Here is a 27583-nt window from a genome sequence, read left to right as displayed (position 1 = left end):
GTGACTGACATTGAAGAGGGAATGGAGATGTGCCAGCAGGCAACTGCTGCAAAGTAAACCAGAGAAAAGCTGAGCTCCCCTGTCTCCCTTCCATTAGACTGAGAGATTGAAGAAGAGATAGAATCACCCAATCTTAGACAAAGCACACACACATACACACACAAAATCATGAATTCCTAACTCTATGAGCTAATCTTGGCAAATGTGGACCTCCCTCCTAAAGGAACAATAAACAGAAAAGCCATTTAAACCATCATATTTCATAACAAGAGGAACAAATGTCAGCTTCTGAAATCCACAGGTATTATCAGAAAGAGGGACATTTTAAAGCAATTGTGTAATTTTTATTCTCAGTTTCTTATAGTTTGTTTTGGCCCTGTGTCCAACTTTAGTATTTAATGCCCTCCACCCCCATCAGAGCTGATTCTTCTTGCATTTTTTCCTTCTGTCAGTAATTCATGTGTTCATCTTCACTGATCTCCCAGGAAGCATTCCATAGTGGTTCAGCTCACAGTAGTAGTAACCTTTTTTATTCACATCAGAAGAATAGAAACCTTTAACCAAAGCATTTTATCAAAACAGAGCATTACAAATATGCACCTCTGGTGGTGTTGTCTTATTTCAAAGCAGTAGATGCCACAGGAGTTCTTTTTAACAATGAGTGAAAATAGAGTTGATTCCCACCTTCACAGCTTATGATTTTCATTGTGAAAAGTAATTAAATATAAGTTGGAGATGAACAATGAAGTGTATAATACTATGATACTCCAAACTAATCTTAGTTGAAGATCAACACTGCCCCTTTCAGTTGGCATAAACCCAGTGACAGAGCACTGAAATAAACCAAGTCAGATGCTTAAATGCACAGGAATCACAAAACCATTGGATCACCTTCAAAGTCATCTTTAAGCCAATCCTCCCCAGGCAGCCTGCAATCTGTGGCTGATAGACGTTAGTAATTGTACATCCATTCCCTGTGCAGAGCCAGTTGAGGGCTATGCCAGTGTTTAACAGATGAGAAAACTGAGGTTGAACAGCCTGTTGTTTCTCACACAGTTAATGAATGTTACACCAGAATTGGGCTCTTTTTGTGTGATTATACCTTCCCCCAGATCAGCTCTTCATATATCCTGACTGCAGCAAAACATTTTTTCACTTCGGTCAAAACTCTTAAAATATGTTTTGTAAGCTTTACAATATTCTACCATGCAAATAGTCCATGACCTGCTCATGCATTCCTGAATTATTGGATATTTGTTTTTCTAATGTTTTGCTATTAAATAATGTTGGAAGCAACAGCCTATATAAAATATTTTGCCTGAACTCCCTTCTGGAAGGTAGGATCTGACTAAGGGTTGGCTTTCAGGACCCAGGGAACAAAAATGAGAACAGTGTAGGGCTAGTCTTCAGTCACTGACCACGGAGTCAGGAGACTGCTGCCAGAGGCAAGCAAGCTTCAAGAACTGAACGGGCTGCCAAACCAAGCATCAGTCCAAAGACAGAGAAAAGGTAAAACCACACCCACGGCAATAGGGTTATAAGTGGGAACTTGTGTGTTCTCCTTCAGTCGTGTCCAACTCTTTGGGACCCCATGGACTGTAACCCACCAGGCTGCTCTGTCCGTGGAATTCTCCGGCAAGAACACTGGAGTGGATTGCCATTTCCTTCTCCAGGGGATCTTCCCAACTCAGGGATAGAACCTGGGTGAGACAAACCAAGCAGGTACAGAAGAGAGATTCCAGGCGGATCCTTGAAACATTATGCTGTCTGTAACACCACAGTGGCAGACAGAAGGAACTTGGCAAATCATGTATCTGATGTTAAGTTTCTGTCTGAAATGTTCCATGCCTTCTCCTAAATTCAAGGGGCAAAGAACTGAAATTATACCCCATGCGGGAAAGGAGGAAAACCAGAAACACAGATAAATACTACAAAAGACTATCATAGATAATCTATTATAGTGCAGACACCTAGAGGTTTTCAACAGTAAATGTATGTATAAAACACTATACAGTCTTATATGTAAGAATCTCAAACAAGTGAAAATGAGAACAAATATGTTATCATTTTAACAGTAATGACTTAAGATGATCAGATTATTGGTGGCCTTTTTCTGCTTCTTTATGTGTTATTAATTTTATATAACTAGGCTATATATATATAACAGTCTAGCTTACTGTTAAAATGAGCAAGACTAATATTTATTACTGTTTATGCCTAGCTGTTTTAATCAAGTTTTAAAATTCTGTTAACCACAACTCTGGAAGGTCAGCTCTTTGGATGATGAAATCACAACCAGGGTACAACTAGTAGGGGAACAAAAAGGATATACAAATTGTAGGCAGAAAAACAAGTATAAAGGTAAGCAGACTATGTATAGCCAGCATTAAAGAAATGAATGTTCATTTTGAATTGATGAAAAGAATAAAGAGAAAGAAAAACTTTTCTCTTTATTCTACATATCCATATGACAAAATTAATATCTGCAGAGAGCTGAGTGGCAGGCAGGATTAACAGTGAATACAGTGGGTCTTATCAGGAAACTTGAGAAATGGGAAGGCAATTCCTGGTGTTTCATTTATCTTAAATACAGATGTATTAATCTAAATGTAAGTTTCCCCAATAAACTGATATATAAACAAAAAAAAAAAGATTTAAGTGTTCAGTTGATAGCAAATGTCAAAATATAGGAGTAACAATCTGTATTGCAAGTAACATTGTCATAAGATACTACTAATGAGACTCTTGTCTAATGAACAACCTATTTCCAATTTGTTTGATCAAAGTTTAAAATCTTCCCCAAATCTCACCTTCTTCATGTTCAATAAAATAAAAAACATTATAGTCTTTGGTTAAAATATACTTAAGCATATCAAAAATCATAGTGGAAAAAAGTAGCTGTTTTTAAAAATTCTCCTAAGACTGAAGAAAACTCTAAGCCTGTATCTAATAAAATATAAACTCATTTTAATGATATTGCAGACCTAATGTCCTCTGTTAAATTTTCCCAATTCAGCACAGAAAACATTTTATTTCTGTCTCTTTTTGCAGTTATCAGTCACTGACCTTGCACCCCAGTCTGACTCCCTGAAGAACTGTGACCCAAAGTCTGGGGATGGGAGCTGGTTGCTTTGAGTCACGCTGTCTGAGCCAAAGATGTCAGTTGTGTGCTGTTTTGCTTCTTACTGAGAATAGGGTTATCGGAGAGAGGACATTGAGTTAAATGGTGCTTGTGAACCAACCCAAGGCAACATAATATTGTACTTCTGCTATTGAAGAAAATGCAGGCTAATAGCTTATTTGCCATCAAGATTTTTATTTTCTTCAACAAATTAATGTCATTAAAAAAGATGAAGGAGGTTGCTTAGTATTAAAGGAGAATTTTAAAGCACAACCCAGTGAAATGTGTGGACTCCAACCAGTGCAATAGAAAATATCTGGGATACACAGGGAAATTTAAAGGCTGAGTATTGCGTGCATGCTGCATGCTCAGACATTCAGTCATGTCCAACCCTTGGACACGTGACCCCATGGACTGTAACCCAACAGGGTCCTCTGTCCATGAGTTCTCCAGGCAAGAATACTAGAGTGGGTTTTCATGCCCTCTTCCAGGGGATCTTTTCCACACAGGGATCAAATCTGAGTCTCCTGCATTGCAGGCAGATTCTTTACTACTGAGTCACCAGGGAAGCCTGAGAGCATTTAGACAGTTTATAAAATTACAAAGTGTCTAAAATAGGAGCAATAACATAAAAGTCAAGACTCTGCAAAAGAAAGCCAAGTGTTCTTAGGCCCTTTATTGTTTCAGAGGAGGGTAATACGATCGATTAATAGTAGACTTTAATATATATACACGCCAAGTTTCTAGAGTAACTACTAAAATAATAGTTTAAAAGTGCATATATTCCAAACTAAGGGGAAAAATAAATGGAACAAAATAGTGAAGACAAAAGTCAAGAAAAGCACGCTACCAGTGGGGCAAATGGGAAGTTCACACTAAGATCTTTTGAAAGTTCACCAACTTGAATGGCTTGTCTAAACTGTGGGATTTCAGTAAAAGAAAAGTTTCTATGACTCCGTTTTAGTTGTCAAATGATCTGCAATTTTGGGAGAGAAAGAACCAAAATCATCCAGTTATCTCAAGACTTGAACTTGAGGAGTCCTGATGCATTAGACCAAGGTGATCTCAACCAAATTCTACTTAGCCAGGACAGTGAGGTCCCTGAAATACAATTTCATTGAGAAAAGTGGAGTACAGTCTCAGAAGGAAGATTCAGGAAGATTCAGGAAGAACCAAAGGTTCCATATAAAAGGATCCGTTTCTTTGGTGGGGCTGATTCTGGAAGATCCTTCAGATCAGACGCACTGTCATAGTGCTTCTAACCTTGGAAAACTAGCTGAGAATGAGAGCTTTATAGGAGCATCATGGAATGAACCTGGTACTCATCTGCCCTCAGGGGACTTTGACAGCATATGTATTAATAGTTATTGCTGTTTATGAATTACTCCCAAAAATTTGTGTCTGAAGGCAACAAATACTTATTATCTGTTAGTATCTGTGATGAAATTAGGAGGCATGGCATTTGAGATTTAGAAGAGGTCATGCAGGCAGAACCCTGGTGATGGGATTCGTGTCCTTAAAAGAAGAGAGAGCAGAGCCTCTCCATCTCTTCACCACATAATGACACAGCAAGTAGGAGGCTGTGTGCAACCCAAGAAGTGGGGTCTTCCAGGACACTGAATCAGCTGGCACTTTGATCTTGGACTTCCCGCCCTCTAGAACTGTGAGAAATAAATGTTTGTTTAAACCACACATCCACAGTGTTTTGTTACAGCAACCCAGACAGACTAAGACTTGTGAATTGACTCGTTTAATCCTCACAATGATTCAGTGAAGATGTGTTACTGCTGTACATTTCACCGTGGAAGAAAAAAGAGGCACAGAGAGGTTAAATAACTTATCCAAGATCATAAAGCTAGTAAATAAACTTCCTGGGCATTCAAACCCAGGAAGTCTGGTCACAGAGCCTATGCTTTCATCCACTCATTCCATTGAGTGGACATCAGTGTGAGCAACTGAATGGACACCAGGGTCCTCCCTTAAGATTGTACAAGCTGTTGGAGTTTTGGAAAATTAGGAGTGAAGCAAGAAGACAGATTTATCTGACTTCCTTCCAATACAGCAGATGGGGGCTTGAGCAAGTGTTAACTTGAAAAACAAAAAGATACAATAACATCTGTTCCTGTAAAGGCAAAGAGTTATGAAGTGCTTTGCTCCGGTTTTTCAGTGATTTGCTGACTCTGGGGGTGTTCATCTTCTTTGGATTGAGCCACAGATTTGGGTAGCTAGGTAGGTTTCAGGGACCAGGGAGATTGAAAAGTCCCAGGAAAGGCATCTATGGTTCTTACTGAACCCCACAAATATTAGCTTAAAGAAAGTCCTCAGAAGACAGCCGCTTTCCTTTAATGGCTTTTGGTGGCAGTTCATCCTTTTCCTGTACTCACCTTGAAAGTACATAATAGACAAGTCTTGCCTTACACTAAGAGCCTACCATAAAAATGAGTTGGGACCAATTGACTTGTGTTGACATAATCTAAAAGCAAAGATTTTTCACTTAGCACCTCTGAATTTCTTCCTCTTCAAAGAGTATTGTCTTCCAGGTGCCCCCACCCCTGAAGTCATGGTCCATCTGTCAGTGGCCATCACTGTGTCTCCCCATAGTCCAAGCCGTTTGCAGCACAGTGTGGGATGAGCTTTCTCACAAACTGGGACTGTCTCACAAACTCAGATGGTAAAGAATCTGCCTACATTGCAGGAGATCCAGGTTCAATCCCTGGGTCAGGAAGATCCCCTAGAGAAGGGGATGGTAACCCATTCCAGTATTCTTACCTGGAGAATTCTTACCTGGAGATGGACAGAAGAGCCTGGTGGGCTACAGTCCATGGTGTCACAGTCAGATACGACTGAGTGACTAACACTTTCACTTTCAAAGTGAAGAGAGCCCTCCTCCAGATGCCTTCACATAAACCTAAGTTTTCATTGGCCTGAAAGGAGAATGACTATTTCCATTTGAACTTGGCCTGGCATCAACACTTTTTGCTTCTCTGGTTTTGAGACCACTGCTCCCTATGCCAATTTCTCATAATTCATCTGGAAGCCTGGGACAACTCAAAATGCCCTGATAGCCAAAGAAACTCTAGAGCGTGAGAGAGTAATTCTGTAAGCATCAGTCAGCAACATCCAGTTTAGAGGGAAGCAAATGCTCCTTCTGGGATCTCTGAGTACAGAGGGAAAACAAATTGCAACGGGTTGGGTTGATATTCTTTTGCTCCAGGATAAAGTAGAAGATGTGCCATCTGAAAGGGAGTGAACAAAATGAGGAAGTAAAAAAGCAGAGGCAATCTGTAATGGCAGGAGATAACACTTATTTTTCTTGGGCTCCAAAATCACTGCAAATGATGACTGCAGCCTTGAAATTAAAAGATGTTTGCTCCTTGAAAGAAAAGCTATGACCAACCTAGACAGCATATTAAAAGACAGAGATGCTACTTTGCTGACAAAAGTCTATCTAGGTAAAGCTATGGTTTTTCCAGTAGTCATGTATGGATGTGAGAGTTGGACTATAAAGAAAGCTGAGCACCAAAGAATTGACGCTTTTGAACTGTGGTGTTGGAGAAGACTCTTGAAAGTCCCTTGCACTGCAAGGAGATCAAACCAGTCCATCCTAAAGGAAATCAGTCCTGAATATTCATTGGAAGGACTGAGGCTGAAACAGAAACTCCAATACTTTGGCCACCTGATGCGAAGAACTGACTCATTAGAAAAGACCCTGATGCTGGGAAAGATTGAAGGCAGGAGGAAAAGGGGAAGACAGAGGATGAGATGGTTGGATGGCATCATTGACTCAATGGACATGAGTTTGAGCAAGCTTCGGGAGTTGGTGATGGACAGGGAAGCCTGGCGTACTGCAGTCCATGGGGTCGCAAAGATTCAGACACGACTGAACTGAACTGAACTGAAAACTTAGTTGCATGAGTCAGAACAAGGGGCAAAGAGGGGTGGGAGGAATTAGGAGATTGCGATTGACACATATACAGTCATACAAAACAGATAACTAATGAGAACCTACTGTATTGCATGCGGAACTCTACCCAGTGCTCAGTGGTGACCTAAATGGAAAGGATATCCAAAAAAGAGGGTATATAGGTATACATAAAGCTGATTCACTTGGCTGTACAGCAGAAACTAACACAACATTGTAAAGCAACAATACTCCAATGAAAAGTAATTTTTAAAAAACTAAAAAATTCTTAGAAGAGTGTATATGTGTGTATGTATAACTGATTCACTTTGCTGAACACAACATTGTAAATCAGCTGTACGCCAATAAAAACGTTAAAAAATATATATTTCAAATAGAAGGAAACCTTTTCAGCTTCCTGATTCCCCCTTCATTCTTTCACACAATTGCTCAGGATAAGAATATGAAAATGAGAAAATGACCTGTTTTTATGTTCATTATTGAAAAATGCTCCTTAAGCTACTACCACCATGTAGAGTTCTAAGCCAGACGTTTCAGAACATTATTGGGTATTCAGAAATAAAGAATGACTCCAAAATTGCTCCTATCCTCACCCAAAAGCACACAGCCAAGCTGCCCTTGAGGCAAAAGCCTAGGGAAAAGCCAGCCCCTACTCTGCTGGGGTCTAGTTCCTTAGCCAAGGAAGTTTCATGGGTCCATTTCTAGAGACTTTCTGGGAAGTACAGGCTAGAGGGCCCTGAAAACACTCACTATCCTCCTCCCAAACTCTTAAACCTAGAGAAATGCTTGACAGAAAAGCAGGAGCCTCCAGGCATGCCTAATACCAACCATACCATAAAATAGGGATCAGCACAGTTTGTTGTAAAGGACCAAAAAAAAATTTTAGGCTTTGCAGGTCACATAACAGTTGCAATTTTTTCTCTGCTTGCTTGTTTTTACAAACCTTAAAAATACAAAAACACTCTTAGCAGGAGGACACCTACAAAAAATCAGTGCGGGAACAAGATGTAGGTCATGGGTCATAGTTCACCAATCCTTGAATAGATGCTCTTTTACTTTGATGATACCTCCAAACCAACAGTAAGTTCATTTTTTGTGGACCTTTTCTTATTAAAATGTGTTAAGGGTTTAGGTTCTGAAAACCTAGGTTTCTATCGCTAAGGCACTGTGTGATTGGGTCAGCTCATTTGACTTCTTAAATTGTAGTTACATCATCTTAAAAATATGAGCAATAAATGAGTATCTTATATTCGGCTGTTCAAATTCCCCAGTGACAAAACATATGTCAAAGTTCTTTGTAAACTATAAACTCTATTTAAATTTTAGCTATTATTACTAGATGTTATTGAACTTTTAGGAAATAGAATCACTCTGATGACATTATGGTTTAGTTTGTATATATACAGACCCAATGATAGAGTGTGGGAAAAGTCCCAAAGAAGTATTTGGTTTGAATCATAAATTATTAGAAAGCTTCGAACTTTTCTTAGAAGCTATTATTTTGTTTATGTGGGAAGTTACTTGTATGGAAAAGAAGCTGTGGCTTTTTAAACCTTCCACATTCAAAGGAGAAAAACCACAAAAGAAAAATAAAATAGTTTTCTAAAAACTATTTGCAGAGATTTGTTTCCAAAAGCCAAAAATTCTATCCTTCAGAAGTTAAAATGAGCAAGGATCTGTTTCTTTAGAAAAAGAGAAATTCAAAATTTTGCTGCAAATTAATATAGTATATTATATAATATATAAGGAGAAAAATAGACATATGTGAAGAAATATATAAGGGTATAGTATATAAGGGTATAGTATATAAGGAGAAAAGGCAGATTTAAGTAAATGGTGTTGGCTGATTGCAACCACAATGCTGCCTTGTCTAATACATTGAGGAATTGAACAGCTATTAAATGTCAGACTTTATTTTTTTGGGCTCCAAAACCACTGCAGATGGTGACTGCAGCCATGAAATTCAAAGACGCTTCCTCCTTGGAAGGAAAGTTATGACCAACCTAGATAGCATATTCAAAAGCAGAGACATTACTTTGCCAACAAAGGTCCGTCTAGTCAAGGCTATGGTTTTTCCAGTGGTCATGTATGGATGTGAGAGTTGGACTGTGAAGAAGGCTGAGCGCCGAAGAATTGATGCTTTTGAACTGTGGTATTGGAGAAGACTCTTGAGAGTCCCTTGGACTGCAAGGAGATCCAACCAGTCCATTTTGAAGGAGATCAGCTCTGAGATTTCTTTGGAGGGAATGATGCTGAAGCTGAAACTCCAGTACTTTGGCCACCTCATGTGAAGAGTTGACTCATTGGAAAAGCCTCTGATGCTGGGAGGGGTTGGGGGCAGGAGGAGAAGGGGACGACAGAGGATGAGATGGCTGGATGGCATCACTGACTCGATGGACGTGAGTCTGGGTGAACTTCAGGAGTTGGTGATGAACAGGGAGGCCTGGCATGCTGTGATTCATGAGGTCGCAAAGAGTCGGACACCACTGAACAACTGAACTGAACTAAATGTTACCAAATTTGGCAACAAACAAAACAAAAAGTGAATATATGTTCTACCCATGTGCCTCTTAAGGTATTTCTCCCCCAACAAAAGTTATGTAAGAACATCAACAAACTGTCATAAATAGTGATAGCAAATAGTGTGTCCATTTACAAAATGTGTATAACAGATTATCTTTAATAATTCTTTTCAATTCTTTGTATTTGACTCTAGATCACACTTTAAAAAAAAAAAAGCCTCAAACTTTTGATATTTTATTCTCCCAGCTCTTTATTAGTTTCTAGCTCCTCTTCCATGTCCCACCTTGAAAACATGAGCATTTGCCAACATTTTTGGATTGACCCAACTGTCTCCTCAGCTCCATCCTCCAGACAACAAAATCACTCATAAATAGTTGCCTAAAACACTTATTCACGTTAGATTATAAGGTCCATGAAGCAGGAACTTTCTTTCCTGCTAAATATCTCTGTAAGGAATTTGGAACCCAGCTCATGACAATAACGTTCTGTGTTTTAATCATTGCTGTTACCCACCATACTCTGTAGAACTGTATTCTGCCACAAAGCTCACTAGCAACATCAACTTCATCATATTCAAACCACACTTTCAACATTTATCAGCCATCTCATAAATCTTCTCCTCCTGATTTCATAAATGTCACCAACTATTTTCTCAGTGACTTAGAGGTATTTCTTTTCATCAAGTGGCAATTTAATTGCTATGTTATGGTCAATTCTGTCTTTTGCAGGGGAAGCTTCTAATGTGCATAGCATGACCAAATAGTGCCACATATAAACTAGGCAGTGTTTCTATTAAAGTATTGTTGATTTACTTTGTTGTGTTAATTAATGCTGTACAGCAAAGTGAATCAATTATAACACACATACATTCTTATTTTTTAGTATTCTTTTCCATTATGGAAATTTCTATTGTTACAGAGGTTTATTGGAAAGCACTAGTCTAGAAGCTTGAGAAGAAGTAAACTACTGCTATATGCAATAATGGAGAAGGCAATGGCACCCCACTCTAGCACTCTTGCCTGGAAAATTCTATGGACCGAGGAGCCTGGTAGGCTGTAGTCCATGGGGTCACTAAGGGTCGGACACAACTGAGTGACTTCACTTTCACTTTTCACTTTCATGCATTGGAGAAGGAAATGGCAACCCACTCCGGTGTTCTTGCCTGGAGAATCCCAGGGACGGGGGAGCCTGGTGGGCTGCCATCTACGGGGTCACACAGAGTCAGACACAACTGAAGCGACTTAGCAGCAGCATATGCAATAATAAGGTGACTCTCATAATGTACGAGTGATACTAAATACGCCTCTTGAGAAATCTGTATGCAGGTCAGGAAGCAACAGTTAGAACTGGACATGGAACAACAGACTGGTTCCAAATAGGAAAAGGAGTTCGTCAAGGCTGTATATTGTCACCCTGCTTATTTAACTTATATGCAGAGTACATCATGAGAAATGCTGGACTGGAAGAAACACAAGCTGGAATCAAGATTGCCGGGAGAGATATAAATAACCTCAGATATGCAGATGACACCACCCTTATGGCAGAAAGTGAAGAGGAACTCAAAAGCCTCTTGATGGAAGTGAAAGTGGAGAGTGAAAAAGTTGGCTTAAAACTCAACATTCAGAAAACTAAGATCATGGCATCTGGTCCCATCACTTCATGGGAAATAGATGGGGAAACAGTGGAAACAGTGTCAGACTTTATTTTTCTGGGCTCCAAAATCACTGCAGATGGTGACTGCAGCCATGAAATTCAAAGACGCTTCCTCCTTGGAAGGAAAGTTATGACCAACCTAGATAGCATATTCAAAAGCAGAGACATTACTTTGCCAACAAAGGTCCGTCTAGTCAAGGCTATGGTTTTTCCTGTGGTCATGTATGGATGTGAGAGTTGGACTGTGAAGAAGGCTGAGTGCCGAAGAATTGATGCTTTTGAACTGTGGTGTTGGAGAAGACTCTTGAGAGTCCCCTGGACTGCAAGGAGATCCAACCAGTCCATTCTGAAGGAGATCAGCCCTGGGATTTCTTTGGAAGGAATGATGCTGAAGTTGAAACTCCAGTACTTTGGCCACCTCATGCGAAGAGTTGACTCATTGGAAAAGACTCTGATGCTGGGAGGGGTTGGGGGCAGGAGGAGAAGGGGACGACAGAGGATGAGATGGCTGGATGGCATCACTGACTCGATGGACGTGAGTCTGGGTGAACTCCGGGAGTTTGTGATGGACAGGGAGGCCTGGCGTGCTGCGATTCATGGGGTCGCAAAGAGTCGGATACGTCTGAGCGACTGATCTGATATATATATATATATATACATATATATATATATACACATATGCTTAGGACTCCAATCATGTAAATATAAAAAATAGGCAAAATTAACCTCTGGTCTTAGAAGTCAGTATAGTTGTTAATTTTGAGAAAGAAAGAAATGATAATAATTGGGAGTGAGCATGAAAGGTCCTCCTGGGATTCTGGTAAGAATGGATTTCTTAATCAGGATTAAGTTTCCTTTGTGAGTATTCTAGCTAGCTGTACAGTAATGATTTTATTGGTTGTTTTTTTTTTCCGCATTTTATACCTCAAGGAAAATTTTATTTAAAAAAAAACTAATAAGAAAACAATATCAGATAACTCAATAGGAATTTCAAAAACAGACCTGAACACTGCACAAAAAAGATAGTCAACCAATAAATATATAAAAAGTTTCTCAAATTCATTAGTAATCAGGAAAAATGCAAACTAAAGCCACAAGAAGCTATTTTTACATACACACCAAGATGGTTAAAATTAAGAAGACTGACAATAGACATGCTTGTACCTCTGACAGGAATGTAACTGGTACAACTACTTTGCAAAAGTATGTGTCAATATATGCTAAAGTAGAACATCTATAATTTATACTTTGCCCTAAGATCCAGTAATTCCATTTCTAGGAAATATATCCAATGGAAATTCTGGCCATATGCACCAAAAATCTTCACACGAAGTTCATTGCAAGATTATCGATACTAGTTGAACAGCACACAAAGAAAAGGTAATAAAATATTGGCTTATTTATACACTTAAATACTATTAATATAAAGCAGCATCAATAAATGATCCATATGATGTATATGAAAAGCATGATTGAATGCCATAAATGTAATCCTGAACTAAAGAAGCTAGACATGACTGAATATATATTGTACGATTTAAATAAAATTCAAAAATAGACATAAGTATGAAGTTAGACATTGAGATGGTGATTACCTTTAGGGAAGAATGTAATTACCTATGAGAGAGACTGTGAGGAATTGGAAGTGATCTTGTTCAAAATCTGGGTGATTGTGATAATCCATCAAGTTGCACATTTACAGTCGGTGCACTTTTCTGCATCTGTGTTTTATTTCCATTTTTAAAGTTTAAATGAAGAATAACAGATGGAAATTGTTCAGAAATAATCACTCTGAAAAGACACCATACTACTCAACAGAATGGAAACAAATTCATATTTTTATGAAAATGCAGAACATAAAAGGTAAAAATAAAAACTACTAGGGAGATAAAAGATTACACACAAATGCCAGTTAGACTGATAGCAAAATTATCAGCAGCAAAAAATGAGCAATAGCATAAAAGAATTAATCTTCTAAATACTAAAGAGAAAATCAATGTTAACTTAGAATTTTATCACCAATAAAACAATCTTTCAATAGTAAATATGAAATAAAAATGTACTTGAATTCACACAATCTTCAAATAACAGATTTTCTAATTTATATATACTGTCCCAGAGAACAAAAAAAGAGGGACAGCCAGATATCATTTTTTTGGTGAGTACAATTATAATTTCAAAGAAGAAGAGATAAAATAGTAAAAAAGAAAATCATAGTCCAATCTTACTGGTAAATAGCACTAGAAAAATTATGAATAAATTACCAAAAAATGGAATTTAAAGTATATCAAGGAAAATATTATATTAGGACTAAGTAGTACTCATAAATTAAGAGCAGAAAAGTATTCAATATAAAAATCAATCTATGTAATTCACCATATTAATAAATTAAAAGTGAAAAATCATAAAACCTTAAAAGTGAGAAGAATGTTAAAAAGCCACTTAGCAAATTAGAAACAGATGGGAACCAATTTAACAAATTATTAGCAAAAGATATACAAACATCATCCTAACTATTGGAAGTCTAGAAGCATTCCCATTAAAGTAAGGATTAAGGCAAGAATGTTTATAATTATCCCTAAAATTCAACATTATACTGGGGCTATAATTAAATATAAAAGTAGTAAGAAGAGGTATAAGCATTTGAAAGAAAGACGTAAAATTTTCAACTAAATATAGATAATTGTCTTTGTAGGAAATCCAAGATGATGCAGAAATTTTAAAAGTCAATATTAATTTTTGAAAGGAAAAAGAAATAAAAGAAACTCAGTACATAAGATCAGTGTACAAAAGTTAAGGCCGTTTCCATATATCAGCAAATCAAATAAGGAAAAGACACTATTTATAATAGGACCAAGAAATATAAGTTATCTAAAAATTACTAACCAAAGTCAGGCCAGATGCTTATGAAAAATTTTTTTTCAATTATTAAAAAATATATTTTGAGTAAGAGGAGAAATAGAACTATTATAAATATGTTAATTCTCTACAATCTAACTCTTGCAATCACAACTAAAATTCTGGTAAGATTTTTGTTGAAAATCAATGAACTCATTAAAATTCAAATGACATTTCTAGCTTTTGGAAATAGTGGAGTATTTTGTCATAGTAATCCTGCATATAATAATTCTAAATTCTGGATTATCTATATATACCTGTGCACATGCACACTGGGTATGTGTGTGTGTACAGACATTCCCAGACAGACATACACAGTTTATTCACATTCATGGTAGTTATGTTCTGTACAGTCACTGCAAGCACTGAGTTAGTGAATATGGAACCATTCCTGGGAATTCAGGGTTAGGTTCCTGCAAGCCTCTGGTCACATTTTTATCAGCTGACCAATGTGAATCAGCTAGAAAACAAAAACTATATATTATCTACAGTGACAAAATAATATAAATTTGTCTGACTTTTCAGAAACGATAAAGGTTAGACAGTAGAAAGTATATACTCTGGAAAATAATTTTAGTGTGCTATATATTTTACAATATTTGCTCCCAATTAAACTTATACTTTTATCTTGCCCTTTTGTATCTCTTATCAAACTGCAAAGTATTAAATATTGATGGAAATTTGTCAATTTTTTTCAAAAATTCTATTCTTTATGTTTTATTTAAGAATCCATATGTATATATAAATTCATGAGGTGTTTTCCTTTAAATATCTGTGACTGGAAAAAATGACAACATATATCACAAAGGGCTGACATCCTTAATATATATGTTAATTTTGTACCCCAGTAAACAGACACCACAGTTCAAAAGCATCAATTCTTCGGCGCTTATCTTTCTTCACAGTCCAACTCTCACATCCATACATGACCACTGGAAAAACCATAGCCTTGACTAGACGGACCTTTGTTGGCAAAGTAATGTCTCTGCTTTTGAATATGCTATCTAGGTTGGTCATAACTTTCCTTCCAAGGAGGAAGCGTCTTTGAATTTCATGGCTGCAGTCACTATCTGCAGTGATTTTGGAGCCCAGGAAAATAAAGTCTGACACTGTTTCCACTGTTTCCCCATCTATTTCCCATGAAGTGATGGGACCAGATGCCATGATCTTTGTTTTGTGAATGTTGAGCTTTAAGCCAACTTTTTCACTCTCCTCTTTCACTTTCATCAAGAGGCTTTTTAGTTCCTCTTCACTTTCTGCCATAAGGGTGGTGTCATCTGCATATCTGAGGTTATTGATATTTCCCCTGGCAATCTTGATTCCAGCTTGTGCTTCTTCCAGTCCAACGTTTCTCACGATGTACTCTGCATAGAAGTTAAATAAGCAGGGTGACAATATACAGCCTTGACGTACTCCTTTTCCTATTTGGAACCAGTCTGTTGTTCCATGTCCAGTTCTAACTGTTGCTTCCTGACCTGCATACAGATTTCTCAAGAGGCAGGTCAGGTGGTCTGGTATTCCCATCTCTTTCAGAATTTTCCACAGTTTATTGTGATCCACACAAAGGCTTTGGCATAGTCAATAAAGCAGAAATGTTGGACTGTGAAGAAAGCTGAGCGCCGAAGAATTGTTGCTTTTGAACTGTGGTGTTGGAGAAGACTCTTGAGAGTCCCTTGGACTACAAGGAGATCCAACCAGTTCATCCTAAAGGAGATCAGTCCTAGGCATTCATTGGAAGGACTGATGCTGAAGCTGAAACTCCAATACTTTGGCCACCTCATGCAAAGAGTTGACTCATTGTAAAAGACCCTGATGCTGGGAGGGATTGGGGGCAGGAGGAGAAGGAGACGACAGAGGATGAGATGGCTGGATGGCATCACTGACTAGATGGACATGAGTTTGGGTAAACTCCGGAAGTTGGTGATGGACAGGGAGGCCTGGCGTGCTGATTCATGGGCTCGCAAAGAGTCAGACACGACTGAGCGACTGAACTGAACTGAAACAGACACGGAGACATGATTAATCACGCAAAAGATATAAGGGGGAAATTCCTGTGAAGGAAAAAGGGAAAGTTGGAGAAAGAGAGCCTTCAAACTGTGATCTAAGTCAGAATCCTGTGAAGAAGAGAGGAAGGAAGAAGTATGGGGAAAGAAATATATCAGACTGTTCCACAGTTAGAAGAAAGTTTTGGCCAGCCAATGAGGAGCACATGAGACAAAGTCCCCCATTCAGGAAATCCCAGGTCTTATAGTAACAGGCCTGCATTAGAACTTCTTCCATGCTTAGCCATTGGTTGGGAGTAGCCCATAGGAAGTATAACATGAGCACAGGGATGGATCCAGAAGGACAAAATGTGGGACTGTCAGTCAATTATGCATCAGGAGATCTTGATAGCACATTTTCATGGCTGCCATAATATGTAAAGCATACTTACAAACCAATAAGACAAAAAGAGGAAACACCACTATAAAAATACCCATGGACATTACACCAAATTACCCATCAGCCACTTAGAATTATTTTCCCATCTCTATGTTCCTTTGCATTCCAATGGATGGAAGAATCTCTGCCAGCCAGATTTGGGGTTATAATATACCAATGAGAGGAATTCCTGTGGAAGTTCTGAAAGGAAAAGAAAAGCAGAAGTCATCGTGCTCTGTGTACCACTGTTGCATAGGAATGAAGGCTTCAGCCCACAGCATATGTGAAGATTTTCCAGGAGATTTTTTTTCTGGATATTAGGCACATTATTGATCCTGAGGCAGCCGAATGCACTATTGCGATGTCCTGATATTCCTGTACTTACAGATTTCCTGTAAGCAAATAGCAGTTTTCCCTGATCTGTTTTCCAATCTTTCTTAACTGTCTCCAGAGTGAAAAAGTGAGAGTGAGTTTCATCCTGGTCTCACAGGAGGGCAGGAACAGACCTTTACCACTTCACAGCCTACTCTGACCTCACTGCACCTTCTCCTGGATCTCACTGAACATCTTCTGGGGCATCCATGTCAACCATTTTTTAAGGAGATGAATAGTTTCCTATTAGCCAGTCTGTGATTAGCTATGGAAAGATTGGTTCTGATAGTTTAGCAAATGTTGATGTTCACAGGTTTAGAAGCAGATTTGAAAGACCTACCTGGCACCATCCGGGGGCCAAGCTGGAAATAAAGAGCTGGCACGGGTTACTTGGTTGAGGGCACTGGGATTGTGAGTATGCTTATTAGTTAGGGATTGGAGATTGAGAGTTGCGAAGTCTTTGTACATTTTGACTCTGCAGAGTTGAGCGATTTTTACTTGCTCTTATTGATTACACTATTTCCTTATCTACCATGGAACAGATCTTACCAGAAAGCTTGCATTCATGCTAAAAGGTTAATGGATTAGAAATTAAACAATAATATAGTCCTCTGGTGGGTGGGATTTCTGAAGAACAGACATTGTATACATATTGGATGATAAGATGTAGGAGTCTCAGGGAACTGATACAGCCTTTCCAACCCAGGGGACTACATCTCAGAGAGCAAGTGGCTTAAGGATGAGAGCAAACCCAGATTTCCTGTCTCCTCTCATGTCTGCTTCTCCTTCAACATAGAATTCAGTTTATGAATAATAAAGCCATTTGTGTATTTATTTTTAAAATAATATTAAAGTCAAGTCAAAAAATTAATCAAATAGTATTAAAGTCTAATCAAACGTGACAAGTGTCAGTTGCTGTTTGTTGTTGTTGTTCAGCCTCTAAGTTGTGTCCAACTCTGCGACCTCATGGACTTTTAGCCTGCCAGGCTCCTCTGTCCATGGGATTCTCCAGGCAAGAACACTGGAGTGGGTTGCCATTTCCTTTTCCAGCTAACTGTCGGTACCACTCCTATAGATGTGGGGGTAGAATGGCATTGTTTTTAAGAAAGAGGTCATCTATACCTTAGGTCTTGAATGAAGCAAAAAAATCCCTTCTCCCTGCTTCCTCCTCCCCTGATCTTCCTGAGGGCATTTCTATGAGATACTTTGAGGCATACTGCTATGATAAAAGTCTTCCAAACATTTCCCTTGAAAAAGGTAATAATAAACTTCTGTTAAGGGGAGGGAATTCAAGTACTTCCCTCTCTGTTACTAGATTTAACGGAACCTACTATATTTTACAAACAGAGTGTTTTGCCTGAATCAATAAAAATGAAAGGAGGGGACTTAGGAGATGGGAATCAAGAATGGAGAAAATTCTGGCATTTCCCCAATATTCCAAAACACTTTATTCAATTGTAAGGTAAAAAGCACATGGGATTTATCCAAAAAAAGTAAATAAGACTGGCAATGTCAACTATTTGAACTCTAATTATTCATTCATTAAGAAAATTAAAGAAAAGTAATACTCTTTTGTGTGTGGGGGGGCGGGGGGGGGGGCAGTGGAGGGGAGGGGCACACTTCCCAGGTAACACCAGTGGTAAAGAATCCGCCTGCCAATACAGGAGACACAGGAGACACGGATTTGATTCCTGAGTCAGAAGATCCCTTGGAGGAGGAAATAGCACTCTTGCCTGGGAAATCCTATGGACAGAATAGCCTGTCAGGCTACAGTCCATGGAGTGACAAAAGAGTCAGACACCACTTAGTGACTAGATGACAGCACTCTTTTAAAGGATATATTTTCTTATGGAAACTGGAAAATAATAAATGGCACTTTAAAAACACTAAGCTGTGTGAGAAACTGCAGTGGAACCAACATGCTTTCTTAATCCATTTGTCTGCAGAAATGAGAAGTGAATCATATTTCAAAAGGTTTAGATATGCTCATTTTATTCTTCTAGAATTATAATTTTATTGCAATCAGATTTATTGAAAATTTATCTGATTTTACATTCTTCTTAAAACATCTGCAAATAATATAATTCACCTGCATATTTGGCATAACAATATGCTTCTTTTCTATTTTAACAGAACCTAGTCCAAGTGCTAATTGAATCAAGCTGTTCAAAAGTAAATCTACTGGGCATTTCTTTGAACACATCATACGCACTGTAATACTTGTCTGGCAAATGTCTATTTTTCTTTATTTTTAAAATCAGAGCATGTAAAGAAGTTATTTACTACAAATGAAAAAATTCCTTCTCCCCGCTTCCTCCTCTCCTCTCACACACTTTCTTAAAGTAAAGCGAGAACCTAATTCACTCAAAGTAAAAAGGCAAAAGCCAAAAATTAAAAAATAAAACAAAACAAAACAAAATTTAGTGGGCGCATAGGGCCTATTACCGCCGAGTAATACGGTAACAGCAGGAGATTACGGTACTAGCCGGGGCTACTGACTGTGTTACGTCAGCGAGAGCCGCAAAGTTCCTTGCCAGTCTTTGCTGATGTAGGGGAGCTGAATATTAAAAGGGCGAAGGTGGAGTTATTGCTTGACTGTATTGTTTTTTTTCTTTTTCTGTTTTCTTTATTGTTAAAATTTCCAGGTAAAGCGTCTGTGAGCCAGGATCTTAAAGACGTCTCTGGTAGAGGGGTGAGTCAGCGGGTGCAAAACGACCGGGAACTGTTTGGTGGGAGAGACAGTCCCCTCTCCCCGCAGGGAGGCGGCGGCGGAGTTGCTCGGGGGACCGCGGGCCGCTCCACTTCTCGCGGCGCGCGCGCACCAGTGGCTCTGCATCCGCGCTCCAGGTGAGTGCGCTGCAGGGCCGGGCGGGTGAGGGCAAACCTCCCGGGGCCTCCAGGCGAGACCCTACTCCCACTTTCCCCAAGCTCCTGCTCCGTTTTTCACCCCTCTTCCCCACCCCACCGCGTTTCCCTCTTGGATTCTGGGAACTTATCTCCTAGTTAACAAGTGTGTTTTTAACAGCGTATTTATCTCTCCGCGGTAAGGGGAAACGGGTTTCTGCAGTTGCTTGCGTTCTGTTATCACCTGTGAGCTCTAGAACTTGAGATTTTCACAGAAGCCTTTGCCGAGGGAATCCCGCCTCGGGGCCCAGCCGCAAAGTGGGTCCCCACTCCCCCGCATTCCCACCGGAGTCCCTGTGGTCCGCTCGCAGCTATGGAAATCTACCTTTCTTAGGCAGACGGTGGCCCTCGGCTCGGAAAATAAATACGAGGCGTCCCCTGGCCGCCGGCTTGATTTTTACGCCTACAAAATCCGCAGTGACTGCCGCCAGCAAAGCCCCTTAGGCTTAGCGATGCTCCCTGCTCCCACTCCTCCCCGGAACCCCCAGGGCCCTCCTGGGCGTGGCTAGAGGCTCGAGTCCTCCGGGACCCCTGATCCTGTGACTCGGAAAGGACTCTCGGACCTTTCCTAGAGTCGGGTTCAGCCCTCGTTGTGTCCCGAGGGCTTTGCTTCGGACCCGGCTTTCAGGCTGGCTTGGCTGGTCGACAGACCGGCGCGCTCCGCACACTCAAGTGTGAATTCCTCTGGCGTGAGCGTGCGCGTGGCACTGCCTCTGCGGTGCCCGGGTCTCGGCGACTCCCTCTCCCAGGCCGCCCCCTCCAGGTGACTGCGAAGCAACCTGTGCAAGTGGCCACCGGGTAGATCCTCCGGGTTTCCACCAGCTTGGCTCGGCGCGGCAAACCCTTCAGCCTCAAATCGCGCCACTCGGGCTAGATTTTAATTTCAAGCTAGATTTAAATTAATTTAATTTCAGATTTTAATTTCACGCCGGCCGTGCTAGAGCTTGGGGTGTGTTTGCCTCGGTCCTTGAAAACCACCAGAGGCCGCGAGGAGGAGCGCGCCAGGGCAGGTGCCCAGAGGTTGGGCACGGCTTGCGGTCCCCTCCCGCGCGCTGGGCTGCGGCAGGACGGGTCGGGATCTCAGAGTCTGCGGGACTCCCGGCCGGGTCAGACCCCGCGTCTAGCACGGCCTCGCTTCCCGCGGCGGCCGGTTTAGACTCTGCATTTCTTTGCGCTCTTTCAGGACAACGCTGGCAAACTACGCTCCGCAGCCATCTCGCACTTGGTGAACATTTCACATCCGCGTTTCCCCTTGGCCTGCGCGATCTATCATGAATCCAGCCACACCGAGTGTAACTGCGGGTGGAGAGAAGCGCCCAGATGCCAACGGTCCCCGCCTTTGAGAGTCGACGGCAGACCAGTACTTGCTTGTGGTTTGTTGGGGAAGACTGAAGTTTTGAATTCCAATTATGTGCAGAATGCTCAAACTTCTCACCCGGACGGAGCGGACAGTGCAGGAAAGGGGACTCCCATAACTCTGGGATTGCATTTTGCATCACGTCTCCCAGAGTTCCATGCTAAGGCTCGGATAGGGAGGGAGCTGGGGCCCCGGGCCAGCGCTACGGGTGGAGAGGGTCGGCTGGCAGCTCCGCGAGCCCCTGGCCATGTCGCCTTTAAAGCCCTACCCCTTTGCATGGCCTACTGAGGGTTTCCCGGGCTGGCCGGGGTTGCTTCCTCCCTGCACGTTCTCTCTTACCCCCAGACAACCCCAGCAGACGAGGCTCCTGGGAGCCGAGAGCTTTTGACTCCCCGCTCCCTCGCTCCCCTCCTCCTCACCCGCCGAGGGGTGGCCCTCAAGAGCCGGACTTTGCCGGCCCCGGCCCCGGGGGGCTGGGACCATGGTGTTTCTCTCCGGAAATGCCTCCGACAGCTCCAACTGCACCCACCCGCCGCCACCGGTGAACATTTCCAAGGCCATTCTGCTCGGGGTGATCTTGGGGGGCCTCATCCTTTTCGGGGTACTGGGGAACATCCTCGTGATCCTTTCCGTGGCCTGCCACCGGCACCTGCACTCGGTCACACACTACTACATCGTCAACCTGGCGGTGGCCGACCTTCTCCTCACTTCCACGGTTCTGCCCTTCTCCGCTATCTTCGAGATCTTGGGCTACTGGGCCTTCGGCAGGGTCTTCTGCAATGTCTGGGCGGCGGTGGACGTCCTGTGCTGCACGGCTTCCATCATGGGACTCTGCATCATCTCCATCGACCGCTACATCGGCGTGAGCTATCCTCTGCGCTACCCCACCATCGTCACCCAGAAGAGGGGCCTCATGGCCCTGCTCTGCGTCTGGGCGCTCTCTTTGGTCATCTCCATCGGGCCCCTCTTCGGCTGGAGGCAGCCGGCCCCGGAGGACGAGACCATCTGCCAGATCAACGAGGAGCCGGGCTACGTGCTCTTCTCGGCTCTGGGCTCCTTCTACGTGCCGCTGACCATCATCCTGGTCATGTACTGCCGGGTCTACGTGGTGGCCAAGAGGGAGAGCCGGGGCCTCAAGTCGGGCCTTAAGACCGACAAGTCAGACTCGGAGCAGGTGACGCTCCGCATCCATCGCAAAAACGCCCAGGTAGGAGGCAGCGGGGTGACCAGCGCCAAGAACAAGACGCACTTCTCCGTGAGACTGCTCAAATTTTCCCGCGAGAAGAAAGCGGCCAAAACGCTGGGCATCGTGGTCGGCTGCTTCGTCCTCTGCTGGCTGCCTTTTTTCTTAGTGATGCCCATTGGTAAGTCTTTACATCAGCTCTTCCCCTTCTGCTATCCTAGACTCACAGTCATGGGTGGACGAGAAAGGATCTGCATTTCAAACGGCAACGCTAGAAGGGCAGTTAGGAAAGACTTCCCTGTAGAAAAGTAAATTTTCATTCCCTTTCTGCTCCAATCTCACTTATATTCAGTCCTAGGGCACTTTTTCGACTACTGCAAAGTGGTTTCCCACCGATGCAGATTAATTGGTCTTCTTAATAAGAATATCAACTTCTGTTAATGCTTTTAAGCCTGTGTTTAACTTAAAAACATCCATCCTTGGATTTCAAGTCTCTGAGTCTCCTCCACCAGGCACTTAGGCACGGGCAATGGAATGTCACTTTCATCTCTGCTGCTGTGGACTGCAAATTCTCTTGGCCTAAAAATAAGCACGATGCTTATCCTGAACAAACTTGTGCAATTTGATTATTAGATTAGATTATTCCTAAGGGTTAGTGAAAATGGTCTGCTTATGTTCTATATCTGTGTTCATTTTGTTTTCTGGATTCTGTGTGGAAGAAACTATAACGAGCTACTGGCAAGAAAAAAATATATCTCCAAAACAGTTTAACCTTTAAAGAATTCAATATACTATTTCCAATAAGTAAATACATTCCCCTTTATTTTAATGCTAAGTATTAAAGCAAACAGTAATGTTACAGATCCAATTTTCACAAATGCTGAATGAGCTGTTGTCAGAACTAATTAGTTCATTATAAGTGTCAGCAAGCTGATGCACTTGGATTCATCATTTACCTCTGGAAGGCCTTCCTGACAACCCAGAATGGTTGTTTACTATTTTTAGTTTGTGAGCTCAAATGTAGACCCACACACATTGGTTACCCAGTAGCTCAAGCGAACAAAAAATTACAATAAAAAGTCATAAAAGTCTTTCTGTACTTTAGGGTCAATTTACATGGCATGTACTGAAAGTCCTTTTATTGGCAACACTGAGTGGTCATTGCCACTATTATTTTTTGAGGACTAACTATGTTTCAGACATTGACAATTTGATATCATTAGTCCTCTCAATAACTAAGTGAGGTATATGTTATTATTCCAAAATCACAAGTCAGGGGAAGGAATTCTTCAGGTTCTAAAGCTTTGCTGTCTACTGTCATAACCACTAGCCCCATGTGTCTATTGAATGTAAGTTAAAATTAAAGAAAATTAGTATTCAATTGCTTAGTCCCACTGGACCATTTCAGGTGTTCGGCAGCCACATGTGGCCAGTGGCTACTGCTTTGAACAGCAGAGATATAGAGTATTTCCATCATTGCAGAAATTTCTACCCAACACAGCTGCTTGAGAGGCCCTTCCAAGTCCATTCTCTGGCCTTTCATCATTATTGCATTCTCTGCTTCTAGAATGACATCACAGCTTTGATTGTATTTATACAACCTTCTTTACCTGAGCCACTGCCTCCTTACCTATCATCTGCATCCCATCGCTTCCTCTTGAAGTTTGCACATTTAGTTATGCATCTGTTCACCTGTCAAGTACTGTATTTATTAAGCACTTGTTCTAGACACTTAGGGTGAACAAGGCAGAAAAGTCCTTGCACTGAGATGTTTGCAATCTTTGGGGGGAAATAGACAAAAACAAATAAATATACCTTTAAAAGTCAAGGATTAACAAGCACCATTTTAAAAGTAAACAGGATAATAAGATAGAGACTGGGATGACAATGTGGTGAATGGCATGGAAACTCCTCTCTGAAGAGGTGATATTTGAGCAGAGACCTGACTGAAGTGAGGAGCAAGCTTTGCAAATTCTAGGAGGAAGAGTTTTCTGGGCAGAGTCAATACCCAGTACAGAGCTGGCAAGGAACCTGACCTGTCTTTTAGGCCAAAGTAGAATTTGCATATTATTCTAATTGTGATGGGAAGTAATCCAATCAGAGGAGCTTTAGCACCTGAGTGGCTGGTCTTATATTTTGAAAGGATGGTTCTGGCTACGGGGAGGAGTGAGGGCTGTTTCCCAGATAAGAGTTGAAACAGGGAGACCACTTAGGAGACTGTTGGAGACATCAAGGGGGGAAAAGTGGGGAAGCCCTGTACTCAGGTAAGACAGGTGGGCGTGGTTCAAAGTGATCCCAGTTCAGTTCAGTTGGTCAGTCATATCCGACTCTTTTCAACCCCATGAACTGTAGCAGACCAGGCCTCCCTGTCCATCACCAACTCCCAAACTCATGTCCATTGAGTCAGTGATGCCATTCAACCATCTCATCCTCTGTCATCCCCTTCTCCTCCTGCCCTCAATCTTTTCCAGCATCAGGGTCTTTTCAAATGAATCAGCTCTTTGCATCAGGTGGCCAAAGTATTGGAGTTTCAGCTTCAACATCAGTCCTTCCAATGAACATCCAGGACTGATCTCCTTTAGGATGGACTGGTTGGATATCCTTGCAGTGCAAGGGACTCTCAAGAGTCCTCTCCAACACCACAGTTCAAAAGCATCAATTCTTCGGCGCTCAGCTTTCTTTATAGTTCAACTCTCACATCCATACATGACTATTGGAAAAACCATAGCCTTGACTAGACAGACCTTTGTTGACAAAGTAATGTCTCTGCTTTTTTAATATGTTGTCTAGGTTGGTCATAACTTTCCTTCCAAGGAGTGAGTGTCTTTTAATTTCATGGCTGCAACCACCATCTGCAGTGATTTGGGAGCTCAAAAAAATAAAGTCAGCCACTGTTTCCACTGTTTCCCCATGTATTTGCCATGAAGCGACGGGACCAGATGCCATGATCTTAGTTTTCTAAATGTTGAGCTTTAAGCCAACTTTTTCACTCTCCTCTTTCATCAAGAGGCTCTTTAGCTCCTCTTCACTTTCTGCCATAAGGGTGGTGTCATCTGCATATCCGAGGTTATTGGTATTTCTCCCAGCAATCTTGATTCCAGCTTGTGCTTCTTCCAGCCCAGCGTTTCTCATGATGTACTCTGCATATAAGTTAAATAAGCAGGGTGACAATATACAGCCTTGACGTACTCCCAATAGGCACTTATTTCAGAGGTACAACTGACAAATTTGGACATAGCATATAAAAAAAAGAGAGGAGTAGAGATAACTTTTGGGTTTTAGGCCCTAAAAACTAGGTAAATAGTAGTATTTCCTGATACTGGAGAAACTAAAGAATGATGGGGTGGTAAGGGGTTGGCAGGAATATGAAGCACAGTGCTTATTTTATACAGTCCATGCTGAGAAGTGTCTATTAGATGCACGAGTAGATATGTCAAGTAGGCAGTTACATGCATGTATTTGGAGCTAAGAGAGGAAGCTGTTTATGTTTATCCAAGTTTATGATACAAACTTGGGACACATCCACATATTTCCACAGAAATGGAAAGATATGCAAGTGAGAAAGTGTGGAGAGGAACGAGAGATGAAGACTGAGCCTTGGATCCTGATATTTGAGGGTCAGGAAAAGGAAGAGAAATGATCAGCAAAAGAAACTGAGGAGTGGCCAGGGAGGTAGAAGAAGGTGATGTCCCGGAAACTGAATGAAGATGTTTCATGAAGGCAGGAGTCATCAGCTGTCACATGCAGTTGCTAGACCAAGTCAGAGGAGGACTGGGAACCCACCATGGACTTGGCCTTGTAGAGGTCTTTGGTGATATGAGGAAGTCCTGAAGGAAATGGCAACCCACTCCAGTATTCTTGCCTGGAGAATCCCATGGACAGAGGAGCCTGGCAGGCTACAGTCCCTTGGGTCGCAAAGAGTTGGACATAACTGAGCAACTAACACTTTCTTTGAGGACAGTAGTTTCAGTGGAGTGATGGAGATGAAAGCCTGATTGTGCACTTTTTTGAGAGACTGAAAGGTGAAGTGAAAGGGTTTTGCTAGACTGTGGGACAGGGAAAGGCAGTGTAGCTATAAGGATCTAGAGAAAATTTTCAAAGGTGGGAGATAGGATATCATGTTTATTTTCTGATGGAAATGATGGCCTAGAGAGATCCTGATGGTACAGGCAAGGGAGGAGACAAGAGGGTTTGAAAATGATGGGGAAGCCAGAGTGTATAGGCACAGAGGCAGTAGGTAAGGAGGGGAAAGGTCAAGATCACTTCCAAATACATGCATGTTCCCCATGAAATAAGACTCATGGTCATCTCAAAGTTTGATGAAATTTATGTATTTTTAAAACTAAGCTGATTTTAATTTCAGAATGACTAAGAGAATAGAAAACATTCGTTTTTAGAAAGCAAATGTTCCTACCAAGCAAACAGCATCATTGTTAGAGTTAAATTTTAGATATAGGTAATGCTGATGGCTTCAGCCTGGCTTGCTTTATACATCAGGAGCAAATTGTAGTCAGATAAAAGTACACATCAGCTTAATTTCTCTTGCTTTGGGTTCCCTTCTGTATAATTCTGCTCATCATGAAAAAGAAATGAACCAAATATCTAAGTGTTTATGAAAATGTCCTGTGGCATCTCTAGTCCCTATTTTCAATAAACTGAGTTGGAAAGAAAAAAAAATAATTAAGATCATCAACTAAGAGTGAGGAAGGAATAGGAAGTGATGGTAGTTTGAGGAGTAAAAGAAAATGTGAAAGATCAGTCTTTGAGGTGAGAGAGTAAATAGATTATGGAAATTTTCTAGAGTTGCCAGGAGGAGCTGAGGACATGTTTGAGACTTAAGGTCATTTATTTAAAGGAAGACCAATCAAGAAGGCTGAATGCTGGTCTCTCACAGCTACGAGGCTGGGAATGATAGGGAATGTTGCTGATGACTGATTATATCTAGGGGCTGAAGTAAAGAAGGGGAGACTGTGAAGGAACATAGGCTAGATCAGATTGTGCTGTTTATGCGCTCACTCAGTCATGTCTGACTCTTTGTGACTCCGTAGACTGTGGCCCATTAGGCTCCTCTGTCCATGGGATCATCCAGGAAAGAATACTGGAGTGAGTTGACATTTCCTCTTTCAGGGGATCTTCTTGACCCAAGGATCAAACCACATCTCCTGAGGCTCCTAGATTGGATCAGGGGTCATACAGAGCCACATGGTGGGAACAGCTCAGATAAGGATG

The 27583-nt window shown here is 41.3% G+C and overlaps 1 protein-coding gene across 7 annotated transcripts in view; it reads left to right on the top strand.

The window, feature by feature from the left end:
- Nucleotides 1-19410: 19410 nt before the first annotated feature.
- The window catches only part of ADRA1A (adrenoceptor alpha 1A), a 112807-nt gene continuing 104634 nt past the window's right edge, over nt 19411-27583 (top strand). For 3 of the 7 annotated variants that reach the window (XR_015170075.1, XM_086416527.1, XM_086416525.1), the window contains exons 1-2: nt 19443-19757; nt 20998-22535. Coding sequence is in view for 6 of the 7 variants with exons in the window: in XM_086416527.1 (XP_086272653.1) it covers nt 21653-22535 (883 nt within the window). In the remaining variant the exon portion in view is untranslated. Of the gene's footprint in view, nt 19758-20457; nt 20578-20997; nt 22536-27583 lie in introns of those variants that run through there. The other 4 variants (XM_086416529.1, XM_086416528.1, XM_086416530.1 and 1 more) reach the window with 4 other exon arrangements.

This window comes from Bos grunniens, chromosome 8 (assembly GCF_055505025.1).
Source record: "Bos grunniens cultivar Pamir isolate PY7600 chromosome 8, Bosgru_T2T1.0, whole genome shotgun sequence".
Lineage (NCBI taxonomy): Eukaryota > Metazoa > Chordata > Mammalia > Artiodactyla > Bovidae > Bos > Bos grunniens.
Note: the sequence above shows the minus strand (reverse complement) of the source record. Positions and strands in the feature narration are given on the sequence as shown.